General features: G+C 46.1%; 1 protein-coding gene across 2 annotated transcripts; it reads right to left on the reverse strand.

Moving 5' to 3' along the window:
• Positions 1 to 1,051: 1,051 nt before the first annotated feature.
• LOC134341761 (NACHT, LRR and PYD domains-containing protein 3-like) lies at positions 1,052 to 16,655 on the reverse strand. 2 transcript variants are annotated; one of them, XM_063039674.1, is made up of 8 exons: positions 16,535 to 16,655; positions 12,892 to 13,063; positions 12,720 to 12,785; positions 3,624 to 5,361; positions 2,726 to 2,812; positions 2,398 to 2,568; positions 2,075 to 2,242; positions 1,052 to 1,910 (listed from the first exon to the last, which is right to left on the reverse strand). In XM_063039674.1, the coding sequence occupies exons 1-8, from the start codon at positions 16,574 to 16,576 to the stop codon at positions 1,823 to 1,825; spliced, it is 2,532 nt and encodes an 843-aa protein (XP_062895744.1). In that variant the 5' UTR covers positions 16,577 to 16,655; the 3' UTR covers positions 1,052 to 1,822. The 2 variants fall into 2 exon arrangements, with proteins under 2 accessions (XP_062895744.1, XP_062895745.1); XM_063039675.1 differs by lacking the exon at positions 2,075 to 2,242.
• Positions 16,656 to 19,656: the final 3,001 nt, after the last annotated feature.

Consider the following 19,656-nt stretch of genomic DNA (forward strand, 5'->3'; position numbering starts at 1 on the left):
GACTCGCTGACCTATAGGCTGTTCCCGGGGACGCACACGGAGACCAACATCCGGTGCTGCTGGCAGATCATCAACTCGGTGAAAGACTCTGTTTGGTCGGCCCGAAACTTGATGGTCTACCAGCACATGGAGATGTCCGTGGGGGAATGCTGCCGACTGGCACATTCTCGGCTGCAGGAGTACGTGTTGAGGGACGCACTCAAACTTGGGGCAGCCACCCCAAGGGCCCGGTGGGGAAGGACCACGACAGTGGGAGGTGTCGAGTGGTGGGTAGTATACCCCTCAACAATGGTGGGTAAAGATGAACCAACATAGTGCCACCTGAGTGGATGAAAGTGTGGAAATGTATACAACGTAGTGGAAACATATAGAAACATAGAAAATAGGTGCAGGAGTAGGCCATTCGGCCCTTCGAGCCTGCACCGCCATTTATTATGATCATGGCTGATCATCCAACTCAGAACCCCGCCCCAGCCTTCCCTCCATACCCCCTGACCCCTGTAGCCACAAGGGCCATATCTAACTCCCTCTTAAACATAGCCAATGAACTGGCCTCAACTGTTTATATGTAAAGGATTGCGAGTCATCGAATGGTTTACTGTAAATAACCTTATTTTTGAATAAAGTATATTTTCATTTTCTTTAAAAAAAATCTCACGCCACAGAGCACGAGAGGGCGAGATGGACAGCGCGAAGGGAGGGAGATTCACTCTGTGTCTGACCCCGGGAGTGTGTGATGGGACAGTGTGGAGGGAGATTCACTCTGTGTCTGACCCCGGGAGTGTGTGATGGGACGGTGCGGAGGGAGATTCACTCTGTGTCTGACCCCGGGAGTGTGTGATGGGACGGTGAGGAGGGAGATTCACTCTGTGTCTGAACCCGGAGAGTGTGTGATGGGACAGTGTGGAGGGAGCATCACCCTGTGTTTAATACCGGTATTCCATCCCACATCCCTCTCGTACTCAGAACCTCGGTGGACTCACGTCTGATATTAACCGTTTGCGGGGTGAAATCACGTCGATTTTAACTGTTTGTGGGAAGGGGGCAGGAGGGGGACAGTTATCCAGGAAGGGGGTTGGGTGGAGATGAGATCCTGGGCACCCAGACTCTGCCAGTCCGACCTCCCTCAGCCTGGAGCTGAGACGCTGCTGTGTCAGTGTGAGGAGCTCCGACCCACTGTTGCAGTGCACAGGGTGCGGGGGGCAGCAGAAACCTCAAATAAAACTCAAGTCCGACACCAAGACAGGAAGTTACAACGGTTTATTGATTTCATCATGACAAATGTAAATTAAACAATGTGTGAGCTGCTGACGTGCGGGAATAAATAAGCAGCACCGGACTCACTCACAGTCACACACAATTAACTGACCGGCGACAACGGGTGACAGGTTGAATAATCCGTCCTGTTTCTCACCGTCACTCTGCATTGGGAAACGAAGATTATAATATCACACATCAGGGCCGTGTCGAAGATAGGGACAGATCCAGGGTCGCTGGCAAGGTAATTGTCAATTTAACATCAGTATATTGTACAGATTGCCGAATGCACCGTCCTCAGCAAAGGGATCAAAAGGATTCTCTCCCGGGATAATCCCACCCCGGGGCACGGTGTCCCACTTGGGGGAGCTCTCGAAAACGGTCAGCCGGCAGAAGCAGCTTCAGATGTCACAGAGAGCGAGACTGGAGTCAGTTGTGTTGGAACGGTTGGGAATTAAATCTGGCGCGTGGCCATTAAAGGTAAGGGCGGGAATTAAAGGGGACTGCGGGGAATCGGCCAAAATGTCCCCATCCCGCGGGCGGGGATGTTCACACATTCAGATGTTCACGGGATCACTATCAGTCCGGGTCTGGGTTCCTGCAGAGATCTCAGTTCCTTCATCCCGGTCTCACTGAAACGATTATCGTACAGCCTGAAACAGATGGAAGAATAAAGATGAAATAAACAGATTACACAACAGTGTCAGTAACAGGGGACTGGGGTTAATGTTTCAAGAACACTCACAGACAAATGTCACCAGAAAACCCGCGGATCCGCTGATATCTTATCACATTAAACATCAACTCAAACACTCACTCGATACGCTCCAGACTCGGGAGGGTCAGTATGAGGCGGCGGAGAGCGGGGACAGATCGGTCTGTCAGTGAGTTCTCACTCAGGCTCAGCTCCGTCAGTGATGGTTTTGTACTGAGAGCGGAGACGAGATCCTCGGTACCAGAATCTGTGAGACCGACATCGTACAGCCTGGAGATGAGAGAGAGTGAGGGAGAAGGACACAGAGAGACAGGAGACGGTACAAATCTCCACTGTTTATCAGTAATACAATTACTGATCACATTAATGTTCACTGTCAGACACCCAGTGACTGTAAACACAATCTCCCACAGTCTGGTACTTACCACAGTGTCTGTATTTTACACTCCGGGTTCCTGAGAGCCGTAGACACCAGTTTCACTCCTGAATCTCCCAGATTATTTTCCCCCAGGTTTAACCCCGTCAGTGATCGGTTTGTACAGAGAGCGGAGGCGAGATCCTCGGCACCAGAATCTGTGAGACTGACACTGTCCAGACTGGGGATGAGAGAGAGAGAGAGGGTGAAGGACACAGAGAGACAGGAGACGGTACAAATCCCCAGTGTTTATCATTAACAGCATTACTGATCATATTAATGTTCAGTGTCAGACACCCAGTGACTGTAAACACAATCTCCCACAGTCTGGTACTTACCCCATTTTCTGTATTTTACACTCCGGGTTCCTCAGAGCCGCAGACAGCAGTTTCACTCCTGAATCTCCCAGTTCATTCTCCCCAAGTCTAAACGTAAACAGACAATTTGTTGAACCAAGTGATTCAAACCGTGGGTCTGAGGGAATTTCTCTCACTCGGATATTTCAGGAAACATTAAACCCTTCAGTAAATCACTGACCGGAGTTCCCATCACTGTCAATGCCCCTCACTGCCCAGCTCCAGGGTATTCACCGAATGTCAGTAATTTAGTCTGTCGGTGTGACCCTGTAAACTCCACATATTCTGTCTCATTCCCCCACGGTTAGAAAAATGTTCTTGACGTTAGGGGGTCGGGAGGGGCAGGGATGAACGGGAGAAAGTCCCACAGTGAGGAAGATTTGTGAATGAGGAAATGTCAACGGGAGATGGGAAATGATATCAACGCAAGGATATAAGCATATGGAATTCTGAATGGAAATGGAAGCAAAATCCATAAAAGTGAAGAAACTATCATAACGGAGGAAAGTTAATCAGTGGAAGAGTGCCTGGAGGAGGAGGGGAATGGGAGGTGGCAGGAGGAAAGGGGATGGGGAAGTGAGATCCCACAGGAGGAAGGGGGATGGGGAAGATAATTCCCACAGGAATAAGGGGATGGGGAAGAGAGATCCCACAGAGGGTAGTGGATGGGGAAAAGAGATCCTACGGGAGAAGGGTAATAGCTAAGGGAAATCCGACAGGAATAAGGGGGACAGGGAAGTGATCGCACTGGACGAAGGGGGATAGCGTTTGTCACAATTCCTCACAATCGTATTTATGACAGTTTTACCCAAATTCCTTTACATTGAAACAACACAATGGAACAGTTTCACAGTTCAGAGTGAGAGATAAATCAAATTACCTCAACTCCTGACAGTTGTGCAGCCCGGGCCCCAGCCTCTGGATTCCTGCACACTGAATGTGGCAGCCAGCCAGGTCGAGGTGTTTTATTGTATCACAGAGTCCGATGACATGAGACAGGACCGCGAGGTCAATCGGGGTCAGTGGTATGTAACCGAATGAAAGTACTTCCACGGATCCCAGTGCGGCCTGAGCCAGTCCACGATTCTGAGACTCAAACAGGTAGTGCAATGTGTTCAGGAGGCTCCTTTTACCAGCTTCACTCCACGTGTTTCCACTCCGGCGTTTAACCTCCTCCTTCACCCAGTCAATCACCCGGCAGGTTGTTTGATGAGGAAATGGACCCAGAAACTCCTCCAGGCCCCGAGCTGTCATTGGGTTGGAGAGACCAGCAACAAAACGGAGAAATACCTCAAATCGCCCATCTGTCGTGCTGTGGGCTTCAGTGAGGAGTTTCATAATATCTCTACCATCTGGGATCAGGAATTGTACGACTGCAGCTACAAACTCTTGGATGGTGAGGTGTGGGAATGTGTACACCACACACCGTGCAGAATCCTCTCTCTCCAAAAGCTCCATCAGGAACCCGGACAGGAACTGGGAAGGCTGCAGATTGAACTTGATCAAATCTCCATCTGTAAATACAATCTTCTTATCGGACACTCCTCTGAAGGCCATTTGACCAACCCTGAGTAACACATCACGGGGGTTCTCAATCTGACGGCCGTGGTTTTTCAGGATGTTGTAAATATAGTAGGAATACAGTTGGGTGATGGTCTTGGGAACTCGCTGCGGGTCCCTGACTCTTTGTGTGAAGAAGGGGCCCAGTGCCAGAGCGAGGATCCAGCAGTAGGAGGGGTTGTAGCTCATGGTGTACAGGATCTCGTTCTCCTTCACGTGTTTGAAAACAGCTTCTGCCACCGTCTGATCTTCAAAATGCCTATAAAAATACTCCTTCTGTTCTTCACTAACAAATCCCAGGATTTCAGCCCAGACACTGATCTCTGCCTTTTCCAATAAATGTAACGCAGTGGGACGGGTGGTCACCAGCACTGAACACCCTGGGAGCAGCTTGCCCTGGATTAAACTGTATACAATGTCCGACACCTTACACTTGAATTCAGGATCTGTGCATGAGTCCTGAGTTTCTGAGTCTCTCAAACTGTCAGCAAAATCAATTTTGTCATTGAATTCATCCAAACCATCGAATATAAACAGCAATCCCTCTGGGTTCTTCCAGACCTCTCTCAGGATATTCCCAAAGTAAGGATACTGATCCAGAATCAGTTCCTTCAGGTTTATTCGACAATTAATCCTGTTTAAATCGCGGAATCTGAAACTGAAGACAAACTGGAACTGTTGGTATATTTTCCCCGTGGCCCAGTCATAAACAATCTTTTGTACCATTGTTGTTTTCCCGATCCCTGGGACTCCGGCTACAGCTGCCGAACTCCCAGATTTGGATTTACTCCGGGAAAGGCTACTCTGGAACAACTGATCAGTCCGGATTTTTTCCAGCTTTCTACGGAGATGTTTCTCTCTCAATTGTTCATGCTGTCTGCCTCTTGCCAGCAGCTCATGTTCCACCAGCCTCCGATCTCGAAAAGTAGAAATGACCGTGAGCTCAGCGTATCGATCAACCAGCTGGAAAACCTTCACCTTCTCCCTCATCAGGATAGTGTTGACCCTCAGTGTTTCAGTTTGTGCCCGCAGAATCTCCTTGTGTTTCTGTTGAACGTCTTACATGGGAACAGAGAACATAGTCTAAATGTTAAATAGTTCAACTGACAAAGAACATTATAACTGCATTTCAACATTCAGTGTTTTGAAATTGCATGAATTAATTCAATGCTTTCAGGGATATAAGGGCAGAAAGTAAAATTCTGTTAACCGTCACTGGAACTGAGAGCGATGGATGTCCCAGAAAATGTCCAGTCCTCATATCCTTGTACTAGTTATTTGTGATGGTGAACATTCCCCTGATATCCTATTGCAATCCTGACTGCACTCCCGTTACAACAACATTTCACTATATTTAAAGCATTGTTTGCATCGTTAACAGACGATGTTAATGTTGATCTGGTGTGGAAATATGGAGAGCAGGACACTCTGCATTTCCGCAAATCTGCACACTGGGGAGTCAGAGGTGTCCACTGCTCTTGTATCAAAACAGAAGCGGAATATGCGGGGAATACTCAAGTCGGGCAGCATCTGTGGGGAGAATCACAGTGAAGTTTCGGATCGATAACCCATCAGGACGACAATGAAAATGGGTAATTTTCCATCTCAGTAATGGAGGAGCGGAGGAAGGAAGGAAAGGAATCTCCGTGAATGGCAGAGTCCAAAAGCGTCTCAGTGATGTACATCGTGTGTGTGGAGAGGGTGGTGAAGTCTTGGCAACTGCTACTGATCAGTCTGGCAGTGAGTAAGTCGCACACTCTACGATTGAGGAACAACTTCTTCTCCTCTGCCATCCAATTTCTGAATGCACATTGAACACATCGATACTGTCTCACTAATCTTTTTTTAAAATTTCTATTTTCACACAACTTAATTAATTTAATATTTTATAGAATCACACAGATATTCATAGCTATATATGCTATATATGGTTTCTTTGGAAATTAGTTCCATTATTTGAATTAATAGCTTCAGTTTTACTGATGCAAGAACAACTAATTTCCAATCATCCCTTTACAGCTGTGTCAAAGTATAACCATATAACAATTACAGCATGGAAACAGGTCATCTCGGCCCTTCTAATCCTTGCTGAACTCTTCCTCTCACCTAGTCCCACCGACCTGCACTCAGCCCATAACCCTCCATTCCTTTCCTGTCCATATATCTGTCCAATTTAACTTTAAACGACAACATCGACCCTGCCTCAACCACTTCTGCTGGAAGCTCGTTCCACACAGCTACCACTCTGAGTGAAGAAGAGCCCCCTCATGTTACCCCTAAACTTTTGTCCTTTAACTCTCAACTCATGTCCTCTTGTTTGAACCTCCCCTACTCTCAATGGAAAAAGCCTATCCACGTCAACTCTATCTATCCCCCTCATAATTATAAATACCTCTATTAAGTCCCCCCTCAACCTTCTGCGCTCCAAAGAATAAAGACGCAACTTGTTCAACTTTTCTCTGTAACTTAGGTGATGAAACCCACGTAACATTCCAGTAAATCTTGTCTGTGCTCTCTCCATTTTGTTGACATCTTTCCTATAATTTGGTGACCAGAACTGTACACAATACTCCAAATCTGGCCTTACCAATGCCTTGTATATTTTCAACATTACATCCCAACTCCTGTACTCAATCCTCTGATTTATAAACGCCAGCATACCAAAAGCTTTCGTCACCACCCTATCCACATGAGATTCCACCTTCAGGGAACTATGCACCATTATTCCTAGATCCCTCTGTTCTACTGCATTCTTCAATGCCCTACCATTTACCATTTATGTCCTGTTTTGATTAGTCCTACCAACATGTAGCACCTCACATTTATCAGCATTAAACTCCATCTACCATCTTTCAGTCCACTCTTCTAACTGGTCTAAATCTCTCTGCAAGCTTTGAGAACCTACTTCATTATCCACAACTCCACCTCCCTTAGTATCAACTGCAAATTTACTAATCTAATTTACCACCCCATCATCCAGATCGCTAATATTTATAATAAACAACATTGGACCCAGTACAGATCCCTGAGGCACACCACTAGACACCGGCCTCCAATCTGACAAACAGTTAACCACTACTACTGTCTAGCGTCTCCCATCCAGCCACTGCTGAATCCATTTACTACTTCGATATTAATACCTAACGATTGAACCTTCCTAACCAACCTTCTGTGTGGGACCTTGTCAAAGACCTTACTGAAGTCCAAATAGGCAACATCCACCGTTTTACCGTCGTCAACTTTCCTAGTAACCTCTTGAAAAAATTCAATAAGATTTGTCAAACATGACCTTCCATGCACAAATCCATGTTGACTGTTCCTAATCAGACCCTGTCTATATAGATAATTATATCTACCATCTCTAAGAATACTTTCCATCAATTTACCCACCACTGTCGTCAAACTCACAGGCCGATAATTGCTTGGTTTACTCTTAGAACCCTTTTAAAACAGTGGAACAACATGAGCAATACGCCAATCCTCTGGCACAATCCCCTTTTCTATTGACATTTGAAATACTTCTGTCAGAGCCCCTGCTATTTCCACACTAATTTCCCTCAAGGTCCTAGGGAATATCTTGTCAGGACCCGGAGACTTATCCACTTTTGCATTCCTTAAAAGCGCCAGTACTTCCTCTTCTTTAATCGTCATAGCTTCCATAACTACCCTACCTGTTTCCCTTACCTTACACAATTCAATATCCTTCTCCTTAGTGAATACCAAAGAAAAGAAATTGTTCAAAATCTCCCCCATCTCTTTTGGCTCCGCACATAGCCATCCACTCTGATTCTCTAAGGGACCAATTTTATCCCTCGCTATCCTTTTGCTATTATTGTAATTGTAGAAACCCTTTGGATTTATTTTCACCTTACTTGCCAAAGCAACCTCATATCTTCTTTTAGCTTTTCTAATTTCTTTCTTAAGATTCCTTTTACTTTCTTTATGTTCATCGAGCACCTCATTAACTCCAAGCTGCCTATATTTATTGTAGATCTCTCTCGTTTTCCGAACCAAGTTTCCAATATCCCTTGAAAACCATGGCTCTCTCAAACGTTTAACCTTTCCTTTCAACCTAACAGGAACATGAAGATTCTGTACCCTCAAAATTTCAGCTTTAAATTACCTCCCTTTTTCTATTACATTCTTCCCATAAAACAAATTGTCCCACTCTACTCCTTCTAAATCCTTTCGCATCTCCTCAAAGTTAGCCTTTCTCCAAGCAAAAATCTCAACCCTGGGTCCAGACCTATCTTTCTCCGTAATCATATTGAAACTAATTGTATTGTGATCACTGGACCCGAAGTGCTCCCCAACACATACCTCCGTCACCTGACCTGTCTCATTCCCTAACAGGACATCCAATACTGCCCCTTCTCTAGTTGGTACCTATGTATTGCTGCAAAAAAAATAAATATCCTGCGCACATTTTACAAATTCCAAACCATTCAGCTCTTTTACCGAATGGGTTTCCCAGTCTATGTGTGGAAAATTAAAATCTCCCATAATTACAACCTTGTGCTTAATACAAATATCTGCTATGTTCTTACAAATTTTCTCCTCCAGTTCTCGCTCCCCATTAGGTGGTCTATAATACACCCCTATAAGCGTTCCTACACCTTTTCCATTCCTCAATTGCACCCGAATAGCCTCCCTATACGAGCCCTCTAATCTATCCCGCCACAGCACCGCTGTTATATTTTCTCTGACAAGCAATGCAACACCCTCCCCCCTTGCCCCTCCGATTCTAGCACACCTGAAGCAACGAAATACAGGAATATTTAGTTGCCAGTGACACCCCTCCTGCAACCATGTTTCACTAATAGCTACAACATCATATTTCCAGGTATCAATCCATGCTCTTATCTCATCCACCTTTCTTACGTGCTCCAAGCATTAAAATAGATGGATTTAAGAAACTCTCCACCTCTTACTCTCTTTTTATCCCTAAAGGTGCAAACAAATTTGTTATCTTTTTCTTCCTTCTTCCCTACATCTTCGGTCTGAGTGCTCCCTTCCTCTGTTCCCTGCCTATCCCTCCTCACACACTGTCTACTAGCTTTCTCTATTTGTGAACTAACCACCTCTATCCTAGTCTCTTCAATCTGATTCCCACCCCCAACCATTCTAGTTTAAAGTCTCCCCAACAGCCTTCACAAATTTCCCCGCCCGGATATTGGTCTCCCTAGGATTCAAGTGTAACCCATCCTTTTTGTACAGGTCACGCCTGCGCCAAAAGAGGTCCCAATGATCCAGAAACTTGAATCCCTGCCCCCTGCCCCAATCCCTCAGCCACGCATTTATCCTCCACCTCATCGCATTCCTACTCTCACTGTCGCGTGGCACAGGCAGTAATCTCGAGATTACTACCTTTGCGGTCCTTCTTCTCAACTCCCTTCCTAACTTCCTATATTATCAGTTGTTCGTTCAATCCGTTCATACCCAAACTGTATTCTTACTGCTCTTCTGTATGTCTATTGTGGTTATCTAAGTGAGTGGTAATTAGTTATGAGCTGCACGATGTTACAATTTTATATATAAAATTGTCTTATTATTAAGAAACCAATAATAACACAGTAGAAGACCATTCGATAGTTTTATAAATGCAGAATTAAAGATGTCCCTGAGGCTGGTGGTACATACATTCAGCGTTTTATATCTACTGTCCCATGGAAGTATGAAAGAGAGAATGATTGAGGTGTGTTAGGGTTTAGCACGAAGGGTTTGGGCGGGGTTAGCATCGTGCTAACTTGATTAACTTCTTCCAGGAGGTGACAAAGGATAAAGTTACACATAGATATTGTCTGCTTGGATATTAGTTGGGTGTTTGACAAGATCCCACATGGGAGGCTCATACTGAAAATCAACATGCTTGAGAACTCTGTGAATTGTCCTGGCTGCCGAGGACCCACACTGGGAGAAACTTCTTTCACTGGCCGGTGTTGAATCTGTGAAATTATTGTCATAGACAGCTGATGGAGACAAGTCATTGAGTATATTTAAAATGCAGGTCGATATGTTCCTGATCAGGAAGAGTGTCAATGCTTACTGGGTAATGGGGTGGAGTGGAATTGAAGAGCAAATTCACTGAGCCGAATGGCTTAATTCTGCTCCTAGGTCTTATGGTTTTAGGGAGCATCTGGAGTATTGTATTTACTTCTGATTGTCCAGCTCTTGGAAGGATTGGAGTGGGTGTAGAACATGTTCATCTGGGTGTTGCCTGGATTCGGTGGCATGTGAGACAAGCAGAGTGTCATAAGAGCGGTGGCTGGGAACGGGCCCAAGTGCAAGACACAGACACTGAAGTACTAGGGACAAGACTAGGATACAGGGCGATGGCAAGGACATGGACAGGAAAACCAGGAACCTGGAACAGGACTGAACAAGAGAGCTCGGAGCCCAGGCTTGGACTCCGAGCCAGAGACTGGATAAGGACCCAGTACGTGGGTCTTGCCTCAGGCTCGGACTCCAGCAGTAGGCAAGGACTGGGTTTGGCTGGCAGGCAGGCAGGCAGGACGAGGCTAGAGCCCTCAGGCTAGAAGGTAGAGGCTAGAGACTTGGCTTGGCAAGATGCTAAAGGCTAGAGGCTGGAGTCTACAGGCTCGAGGCCAGGCAAGAGACGAAGCGAGGCTTGGCAGGAGGCTGGAGACTTGAGACTAGGGGCGAGGCTGGAGGATGAGACTTGAGGCGAGGTGAGCCTAGAGGCTGGAGACTTGAGGCGAGGCGAGGCTGGAGGCTGGAGACTTGAGGCGAGGCGAGGCTAGAGGCTGGAGGTTGGAGACGAGGCGAGTTGAAGCTGGAGGCTGGAGAAGTCAGGTGAGGCGAGGCTGGAGACTTGAGGCGAGGCTGGGGGCTGGAGATTTGAAGCGAGACTGGAGGCAGGAGACTTGAGGTGAGGCTGGAGGCTGGAAGCAGGAGACTTGAGGCGAGGCTGGAGGCTGCAGGCAGGAGGCTTGAGACTTGAGGCGAGGCGAGGCTGGAGGTTGGAGGTAGAAAACTTGAGACTTGAGGCAAAGCTTGGCAGGAGGCAGGAGACTTGAGACTTGAGGCGAGGCTAGGCTCCTCCTGGGCAGGGAGTGGATCGGTTGGGCAGGGCGCGGATCACCTGGGCAGGGCGCGGTACTCCTAGGCAGGACGCGGATCACCACCCGGCAGAGGCAAGGGACTGGAAGGGACAGAACCAACCCCAGGTAACGGCAAGACGGCCTGGCTTACAAGGGCGGAGGCAAGGGACAGGAAAGGAGCTAGGTACAGGGTGGCTCCAGGACCAGACAGCAAGACAAGGCAAGACAAGAACTTCAGGCGAGGCGAGAGTTACCGGCAAGACAAGGCAGGGCTTCAGGCGAGGAAACAGAAGGCAGGGGAAGGGATACAAGGAGTGAGGACAAGAACAATCCAGCGGCCACGCACTGGTCTCTGGAGGTATTTATGCAGCCAGACCCAACGAGCATCAGCTGCCTCAATTAGCTCAACAAGGACAGAAACAGGGTAGATAGGAAAACCTGGAGCAAGGGTCGATGGACCGGACCGTGAACCGGAATACGGACTTTACGGACCGGACTATGACACTGAGGTTTGATAAACTTGGTTTGTTTACTCTGGAGTTAGAATACAGATCTGACAGAAGTGTATAAGATTGAGAAAGAAGAGTTTAGGTACACAGCCTGTATTTTGTTGTTTTTTCACATATGACCGGTGCCTAGCACCAGAGGGCATTTGGTGAGGGTGAGATGGGGTAAATTTACAGAACATGGGTAGTTTTTTCACATGGTAGTGGGTGCCTGGAATTTGTTGCCTGGGTCATGTTGGAAGCAATAACATACACATATACACATACTATATACACATATACTCCGAGATAAATACAAGAAATTTGTAGTAAATGCAAGGTTATGGTCAATAATATAAAAGAGGATACCAAAGTACTTTGAAGAATAAAAAAAATTGAGAGAGTCGATATCGGACTGCTGAAAAATGATGTAGTAGATGCAGTAACGGGTGAAAGGGAAATGGCAGACAAACTCTGTGGAAGTCACTAGCAGAATTACAACATGTAAAGAGCATCAGCAGACAGAATTGAGTGTAGCTGCTTTTACGCAGCAGAAGGTGCTTCGGAATCTGAAAGGTCTGAAGATAGAAAAGTCACCTGGACTGGGTCATACAGTGTATCAGGAGCCTGCCTGGGGTGTGTGGGGATTCCCAGAGCAATAGGACCTGGAGTGAAGGCTTCAGCAGGACCAACAGATGGATTAATAGAAAAATAAAATGTAGAATATTCAGGCTGCAAAGAGAGATTCTCTGAAATGTAACCTGAACCAGAAATCAGCAAATGATTAATGGTGAATTTTGATTCCCGGGTTCTACCAAGTCACAGTCAAACATTTGAGATCTGGTTTCAACTGTGCATTTCATCACTCACCTATCAGATGAGGGGGTAACTCAGATAACCCTTGGTCGATGTTCATGTATTCTTGTGGATCAGGTCCTGTTTAAATCAAAATAATATCCATGAAAACAGAGCTAAAATAATTAAAATAACTAAAATGTTTATTTGAATGTGCCTTTGTGTTCAGTGCATGTTTTTAACATACCGAGTTCCTGTACTTCCTTCAGTATTCTGTCCAACTTTGGTAACTCAGTCCTCCATGTCAGAAAGCATTCCCACATCGCCCTCCGGGCCCGGGAGCCTTTACCCATCACCAAACTGAGGAAGAGTCTGGAACTCTCTGTCCGATTTCCCCTCTCTGTCAGTTCAGTGACTTTCTAGAAAAGGAAAACAATGAATTTGTCGTGGAGCAGACAGACAGACGTGGGGAATATGCAGGAAAATATCTGTTCATGGTCCCAGTAGCTTCAGAATTGATGCAGTCACTGGGCTGCTGCCTCATCCTCCCTGGGTTCAGTCGTTAACAGAGAAACAGTAACTGAAGGGAATTCTAAAGCAATACTGTGTAAGAATAAGGATTTACTGACATCCTGCAGTTTATTCAACGTGATTAACTTACTTGTCCATCAATGTGTAACATTACATCAAAAAGATGTGACAACAAGAACGGAAGAGGGGGAGAGCGAGGGAGCAAAAAAATGGATGGTGGGCATCACTGAATTGTGGCTAAAAGAAGATCCCAGCTGGGTGCTTACATCTATGGATAAATACTTAATCGAAAGGATAGGCGGGTAGGTGAAAGAGTTGGGTGAAAGCCGTTCTCACAGAAAAATAAAAGTCCTTATAAAGTGGTGATAGCGGATTGGACGATGTAGGTGTGAAGAAACTGCATAGGCAAAATGACCTTGATGGAACAGTAACCAGAATGTGGGACACAAATTCCAGTGGGAGAGAGAAGAGGCACGTAAAGAGGTCAATGTTAAAATAGTCATGGGGAATTTCAATATGCAGGTGGTTTCGGAAAATCAGGTCAGTGCTGAATCCCAAGTGAGGGAATTTATGGAATCCCTATGAGTTAGATTTTGAGAGAAGCCTATGGTTGAGCCCACCATAGGAGAGGCGTATCTCGATTTGGTGTTGTGTATTGCACCAGATTTGATTGGGGAGCTTCAGGTAAATAAACCCTTAAGAGGCAATGATCATAAAATAGCAGAACTCGCACTGCAGTTTGACAGGGAGAAGGTAAAAGTTAGATGCATTTGTATTATAGTGGAATAAAGGAATTACAGACACAATATAATCTGCAGATGCTGTAAAAGATCAAAGCAACACTTTCAGTACACTGGATGAACTCAGCAGGTCGGGCAGCATCAGTCAGAAACGATGAGTCGACGTTTCGGGCCGGAACCCTTCATCAGGACTGAAGAATGAAAGATGGGGAAGGATTTGAAGAATGCTTGTAGCGCCAGTTGAAAGACCAGTAATTTGAAAGCCAGAGGGGTGTGGGAGGGGAAGCATTGGCGTCATAGCCCTGAAAACAATGGGTGGTAGTAGAAGGAGCCGGAACCATGAGGGAGCTGGGGGAGGGGGTAGAGTGACATAGGGATGGGGGAAGGGAGGGGGAGGGAATTACCGGAAGTTGGAGAATTCTATGTTCATACCAAGGGGCTGGAGACTACCTAGACGGTATATGAGGTGTTGCTCCTCCAACCTGAGTTTAGCCTCATCATGGCAGTAGAGGATGAGAGAGGATCTGGGGAAAAAAAAATAAAGTGGGAGAGGTCATTAGCAGAGGCAAAAACAAAGCAGGAATAGATGAAGATTCTGAGAGCAATTCAGAAGACGCAGGTAGAGGTAGGTAATCCCAAATATGAAAAATTATACCAAAGGGAGGATGATCAACCGTGGCTGACGAGGAAGTCGATTCAGTACAAAAGCAAAGGAGAGGGCATAGAATATAGGAAAATATAGTGGAACGCTGGAGGACTGGGAAGCTCTTACTAACCAGCAGAAAACAATATAAAACTGTAAGTAGAGAGAATATGAAGTATGAAGGTAGGCTAGCTAATGATGTAAAATGCTTACTAAAAGGTTCCTTTGATATATATGTCCTTTTAGGACAACCTATTGATTTTTGATGTCATGCGATATCAGCTTTGTGCGTGGTAGTTCATGTCTAATCAATCTCAATGTTTTGCCAGGAAGTTACCAGGAAAGTTCATGAATGGAAGGAAGTGGGTGTTGTCTGCATGGACTTTAACACGGCATTTGACAAGGTACCGCAAAGGAGGGTGGGCAGGAAAGTTCAGTTGCTCAGCATTCAAGGTAAACTGGTAAATTGGATTGGACATTGGCATTTTGGAAGAAGACAAAGAGTGGTTATAGACTGTTGAATCTCTGACTGGGAGTTTGTAACATGTGCAGTGCCACAGGGATCGGTGCTGGGTCCATTGTTGTTTATCATCTCTATCGATGATCTGGGTGAAAATGTGGTTAACTGGATCAGCAAATTTGCAGATGACACCAAGAGTGGGGACGTGTAGTGGAGAGTGAGGAAGACTACCAAACCTTGCAGTGGTGTCTAAACCAGCTGAGAAATGGGCTGAAAAATGGCGGATGCAATTTAATGCAGATGAGTGTGATGTGTTGCACTTTGGAAGGGGCGATCTCACACAGTGCCTGAGGAGTGTGGTAGAACAAAGGGATCTGGGAATACAGGTCTACAATTCATTAGAAGTGGCAGCAAAGGTTGATAGATGGGAATGAAAGTATTTGGCACATGAGCCTTCATAAATTAAAATATTGAGTACAGGAGGTGAGATATGATGTTGAACGTGTATAAAACGTTGGTGAGGCCTAGTTTTCAGTTTTGTGTGCAGATCCGATCACTTACTTAGAGGACAATTGTAATGAAGTTTGGACGAGTACAGGAAAGCAATTTACAAGGATGTTGTCGGGACTGGAGGACCTGAGTTATAGGAAAAGATTGAACACATTATGCCTTGGAATGTAGAAAACTGAGGGGAGATTTGATAGAGGTACACAAAATTATGACTGATGTAGATAAGGAAAATGCAAGCAGACATTTTGCACCGAACTAATGTAGTAATTCAACAAGTGGTCGTCAGTAAAGGATGAAGGGTAAAAAGTTCAAGGGGCACATGAAGGGAAACATCTTCACTCAGAGCGGGGTGAGAGTGTGGAACGAGCGAGCAGCACGAGTGGTACAAGCGGTTAAGAGAAGTCTGGATAGATACATGAATGATAAGTGTATAGAGCACCAGGACCCGGTGCAGGTCAATGGGAATAGGCAGCTTCAGTAGTCTGGCATGGAATAGATGGGCCAAAGGGCCTGTTTCTGTGTTGTACTTTTCTATGACTCTGACAAGTCAGCCACTCATTGTACGGGAACTCAGATGGAGACCAGACCAGATGTGGTTAGCAGGACCCCCCCCCCCCCTTAAGTACCGTAGTGAAGCCAGTTGTCCCAATTTACAATCTGACAGTAATATTTATCCTGGATAAATGAGCTCAGGTGAACTTGACCGACGGTCCTGATAAGACACGAAATTAGTTTTAGACTGAATGCCTGTTCAACAGTCCAGATATGCAGCCTCTGTTCTTATATCACACTGATAAATACAGCAGGTATGAGAGGAAAAGGTGACGCTGAATCTGTAGTTCCCAGTGCTCCCCACCTTAACAGCTGAAATCAGATCTACTGGGTACAAGTCAGAGATCAAAGTCTCCATTGCCATGTAAAACTCCTAGAACGTGCAGGAGATGAATACTGATCACTATTCCCTCTGATACCAGCAGTTCGGTGACAATACACTAAATACACTCACCTCATTTTCTTCTCTACTGAAATGTCCCCCCTTTGTCAACATCCAACCGAGTCTTTCAACCTTTTCTTCAATCGCTTGTTTGAGTCTGTCCCTGTAGAATTTTGTCAGTTGGTACAGTCGATATTCCTCCCCATGTGCCAGGAGGTCGGAGATTGTAAACTCTGGCTCTGTGAATATAAAAATAGAATGTAGACACGAGCTCATCTCCGGCACTCTCACACAACTCAACAGACAAATCAAGTCTTGAACCTCAGTGTTCACCTGCTTTCAGCCACCAAAATATATTTATTCCCAATCCCCAACTCTGGCTTTAAAATCTACCTAACATTCTTCTGGGTATTATGCTACCAGAAGGACCATATTTAATGCAAACCAGTTCATCCCCCATCTCAGCCACTCAACTATTTCAGCTTATGATGAGCAATAAATGTTGGGGCTGTCAATGATAGTCACTTCCCAGAGATAGTCTCTCCCTCCTGGTACATACATATCCATTAATTCACATCCTGGAACACTCTCTTATCTGGAACACTGCATTTCCTCCAATACACATCCTGGAAATCCTCACAACAGGTAGTACATTTCCTGTAGTGGGTTAACGGGTGCCCACACCCACACATCTCCCCTCTCCTCTGACCAACGCTCCAGCAAGGCCTCACATTTACCCTCCTCCCTGCCACATTCTGCGAACACATCACCCTCATATTTCACTCACCCGCTCCTTGTTGGGGTCTTGACAATTCCATGTTTAATGAGCTTCCAAGATGACAGACAGTCGTCTCACTCGTACCGGTTCCAGGGTCCTGCTCAGTGTCTCTGACGTCACTGTCTCTGGGCTGACAGACAGTCGCCTCACTTGTACCGGTTCCAGGGTCCTGATCAGTGTCTCTGACGTCACTGACTCTGGGCTGACAGACAGTCGCCTCACTTGTGCCGGTTCCAGGGTCCTGATCAGTGTCTCTGACGTCACTGTCTCTGGGCTGACAGACAGTCGCCTCACTTGTACCGGTTCCAGGGTCCTGATCAGTGTCTCTGACGTCACTGTCTCTGGGCTGACAGACAGTCGCCTCACTTGTACCGGTTCCAGGGTCCTGATCAGTGTCTCTGACGTCACTGACTCTGGGCTGACAGACAGTCGCCTCACTTGTGCCGGTTCCAGGGTCCTGATCAGTGTCTCTGACGTCACTGACTCTGGGCTGACTTTGCTCCTCCTCATCTGCGACTTGAGGCTGGTACCTTGCTTCCCGTGTCCCGATCATCTTCCCTCGAAGAGTTGCCCGGTAAAAACCTCTTGAGTACTTTCCGTACACGATTTAAATTCCCATCTGAAATAAGTTATGAATTGTAGGTTATACTAGAGTGATTTAGAGCTGAGCAGAACTGATTGAGACTGGGTGGGTGCAATGGAACAGAGACTCTATCTGAGCAGATTTGGAGAGGGATTGTGCTGGTGAATGTGAACTACACTTCCTGCTAGGTGACCATCCCGATAAGCCAGTGACTGGACACATCCATTCCCAGAAGAAGAACAGGATAGACACAGTAATAGTGACCTGTCACACGATGTCCAGTCCCATTGGTCACAGACTGACCATTGCCTTGAGACGCACATCATCTGGTCCCCTGGGTCGCAGACTGACGATTACCTTGAGATCTATGCTGTCCACTTCCCTGGTTCCCATCTTATCCCCCGCATAATGATCGTCATGTAACAACTGTGTAGGTCATTGCCAAAGTCTCGCTTAGAGAGTTTTGTGTGTAGTTGCGATTGCTAATCTATAGGATGGACGTCATTCAGCTGGAAAGAGTGTTGCGGAGCATGACTGGCATGGTGTTGGGTTTTCTGTTATATGGATCGGCTGGGATAGTTTGCCATGGGGCATGGGAGCTTGAAGTGTGACCTTACACACACACATAAAATAACCAGGGGTGTAGATAGGGTAGATGGTCACAGTCTTTTTTTCCCATGGTAGGGAAGTCTGAGACTCGAGGGCAGAAATTTTAAAGGGACCGATGGGGCATTCTTTCACGTGGCGGGTGATGGGTATAAATTATGTGCAGTCGGAGGAGGCAAACACAGATAAAATTGCAACGTAGAGAAGATGTGGGCAGGGAAAAGGATAGAAGAAGTCTATAAGAGAAATTTGAGAAAAGCTGTGGGTAAATGGAGCAAGCTCCAAAGACATTTAGATTAGCACGAATGAGCTGGGCCGCAGGGCCTGTTTCCAGGCTGTAATCTCTGATTTATTTTATCTGGAATCAGAAGACAGTGACTGCTTGTTCATCAGTTATACCGGGTTTCTCATCAGAGTACCTGGGAATTTTAAATCCGTGTAGCAGACCATCTCAATAGGGAAATATTGAGAATTCACGTTCACCATTTGTCTACAGCCCGGACATGGATTCGGTTATTAAAACACTGAAGCAGACCGCAATTTTATCTACAATGAGCTGTCTTCTGATCCTCAGCCATTCCCAACGCCGGCAATGTTCTCGGCTCGACAACAGGAAACAGATTTCGGAAACTCCCCTCATCTCCTTTCTGCAGCAGCCGAGAAAACCAGGAGGGAGTTTATAGCTGCCCTTCCAAAAGCTGAAATGCTCAGTTATCACACAATCTGTGAATTCCTGGAAATGCTCCTACCATCTGGTTTTGAAATTTATAAATGAGTGTTGGAGATACCTTCCACATCAGGGCCTGTCTAGAGGTGAAGCAGGAACTGACCCTGGACTTTTGCATAACCACCAGACCGCTGTTGCATTCCTGTGTTTCACATACAGCCACCTGATTCAGGATCTCCTGTTCCTTTCACTCAGGTGAAGCTTTGCATGGTGAGTAGAGTGATTCGACCATTACCGGTGTCATGTCCCTGAACTGGAACTGTTAGATTGATCAATTACTCAAGGCTGCTTTACCAGTGGGATCAATAACCTTGCTTGATGAGAGTTTTCTGTACCCAGTTAACATCCGTGTAAGTTTCTTCATCTGCACTAGTGTGCGCCAACAGGACAGAAGTTTAATTATAAATATCCCAGTGATCATACCTCTGTTCATCTGTTGTCGGCCCCCAACCAACACATATTCAACTCTCCCCTCCTACCCCTCCTCACAGTCCCCACCC

Source organism: Mobula hypostoma, unplaced genomic scaffold, assembly GCF_963921235.1.
Source record: "Mobula hypostoma unplaced genomic scaffold, sMobHyp1.1 scaffold_62, whole genome shotgun sequence".
Classification (NCBI taxonomy): Eukaryota; Metazoa; Chordata; class Chondrichthyes; order Myliobatiformes; family Myliobatidae; genus Mobula; species Mobula hypostoma.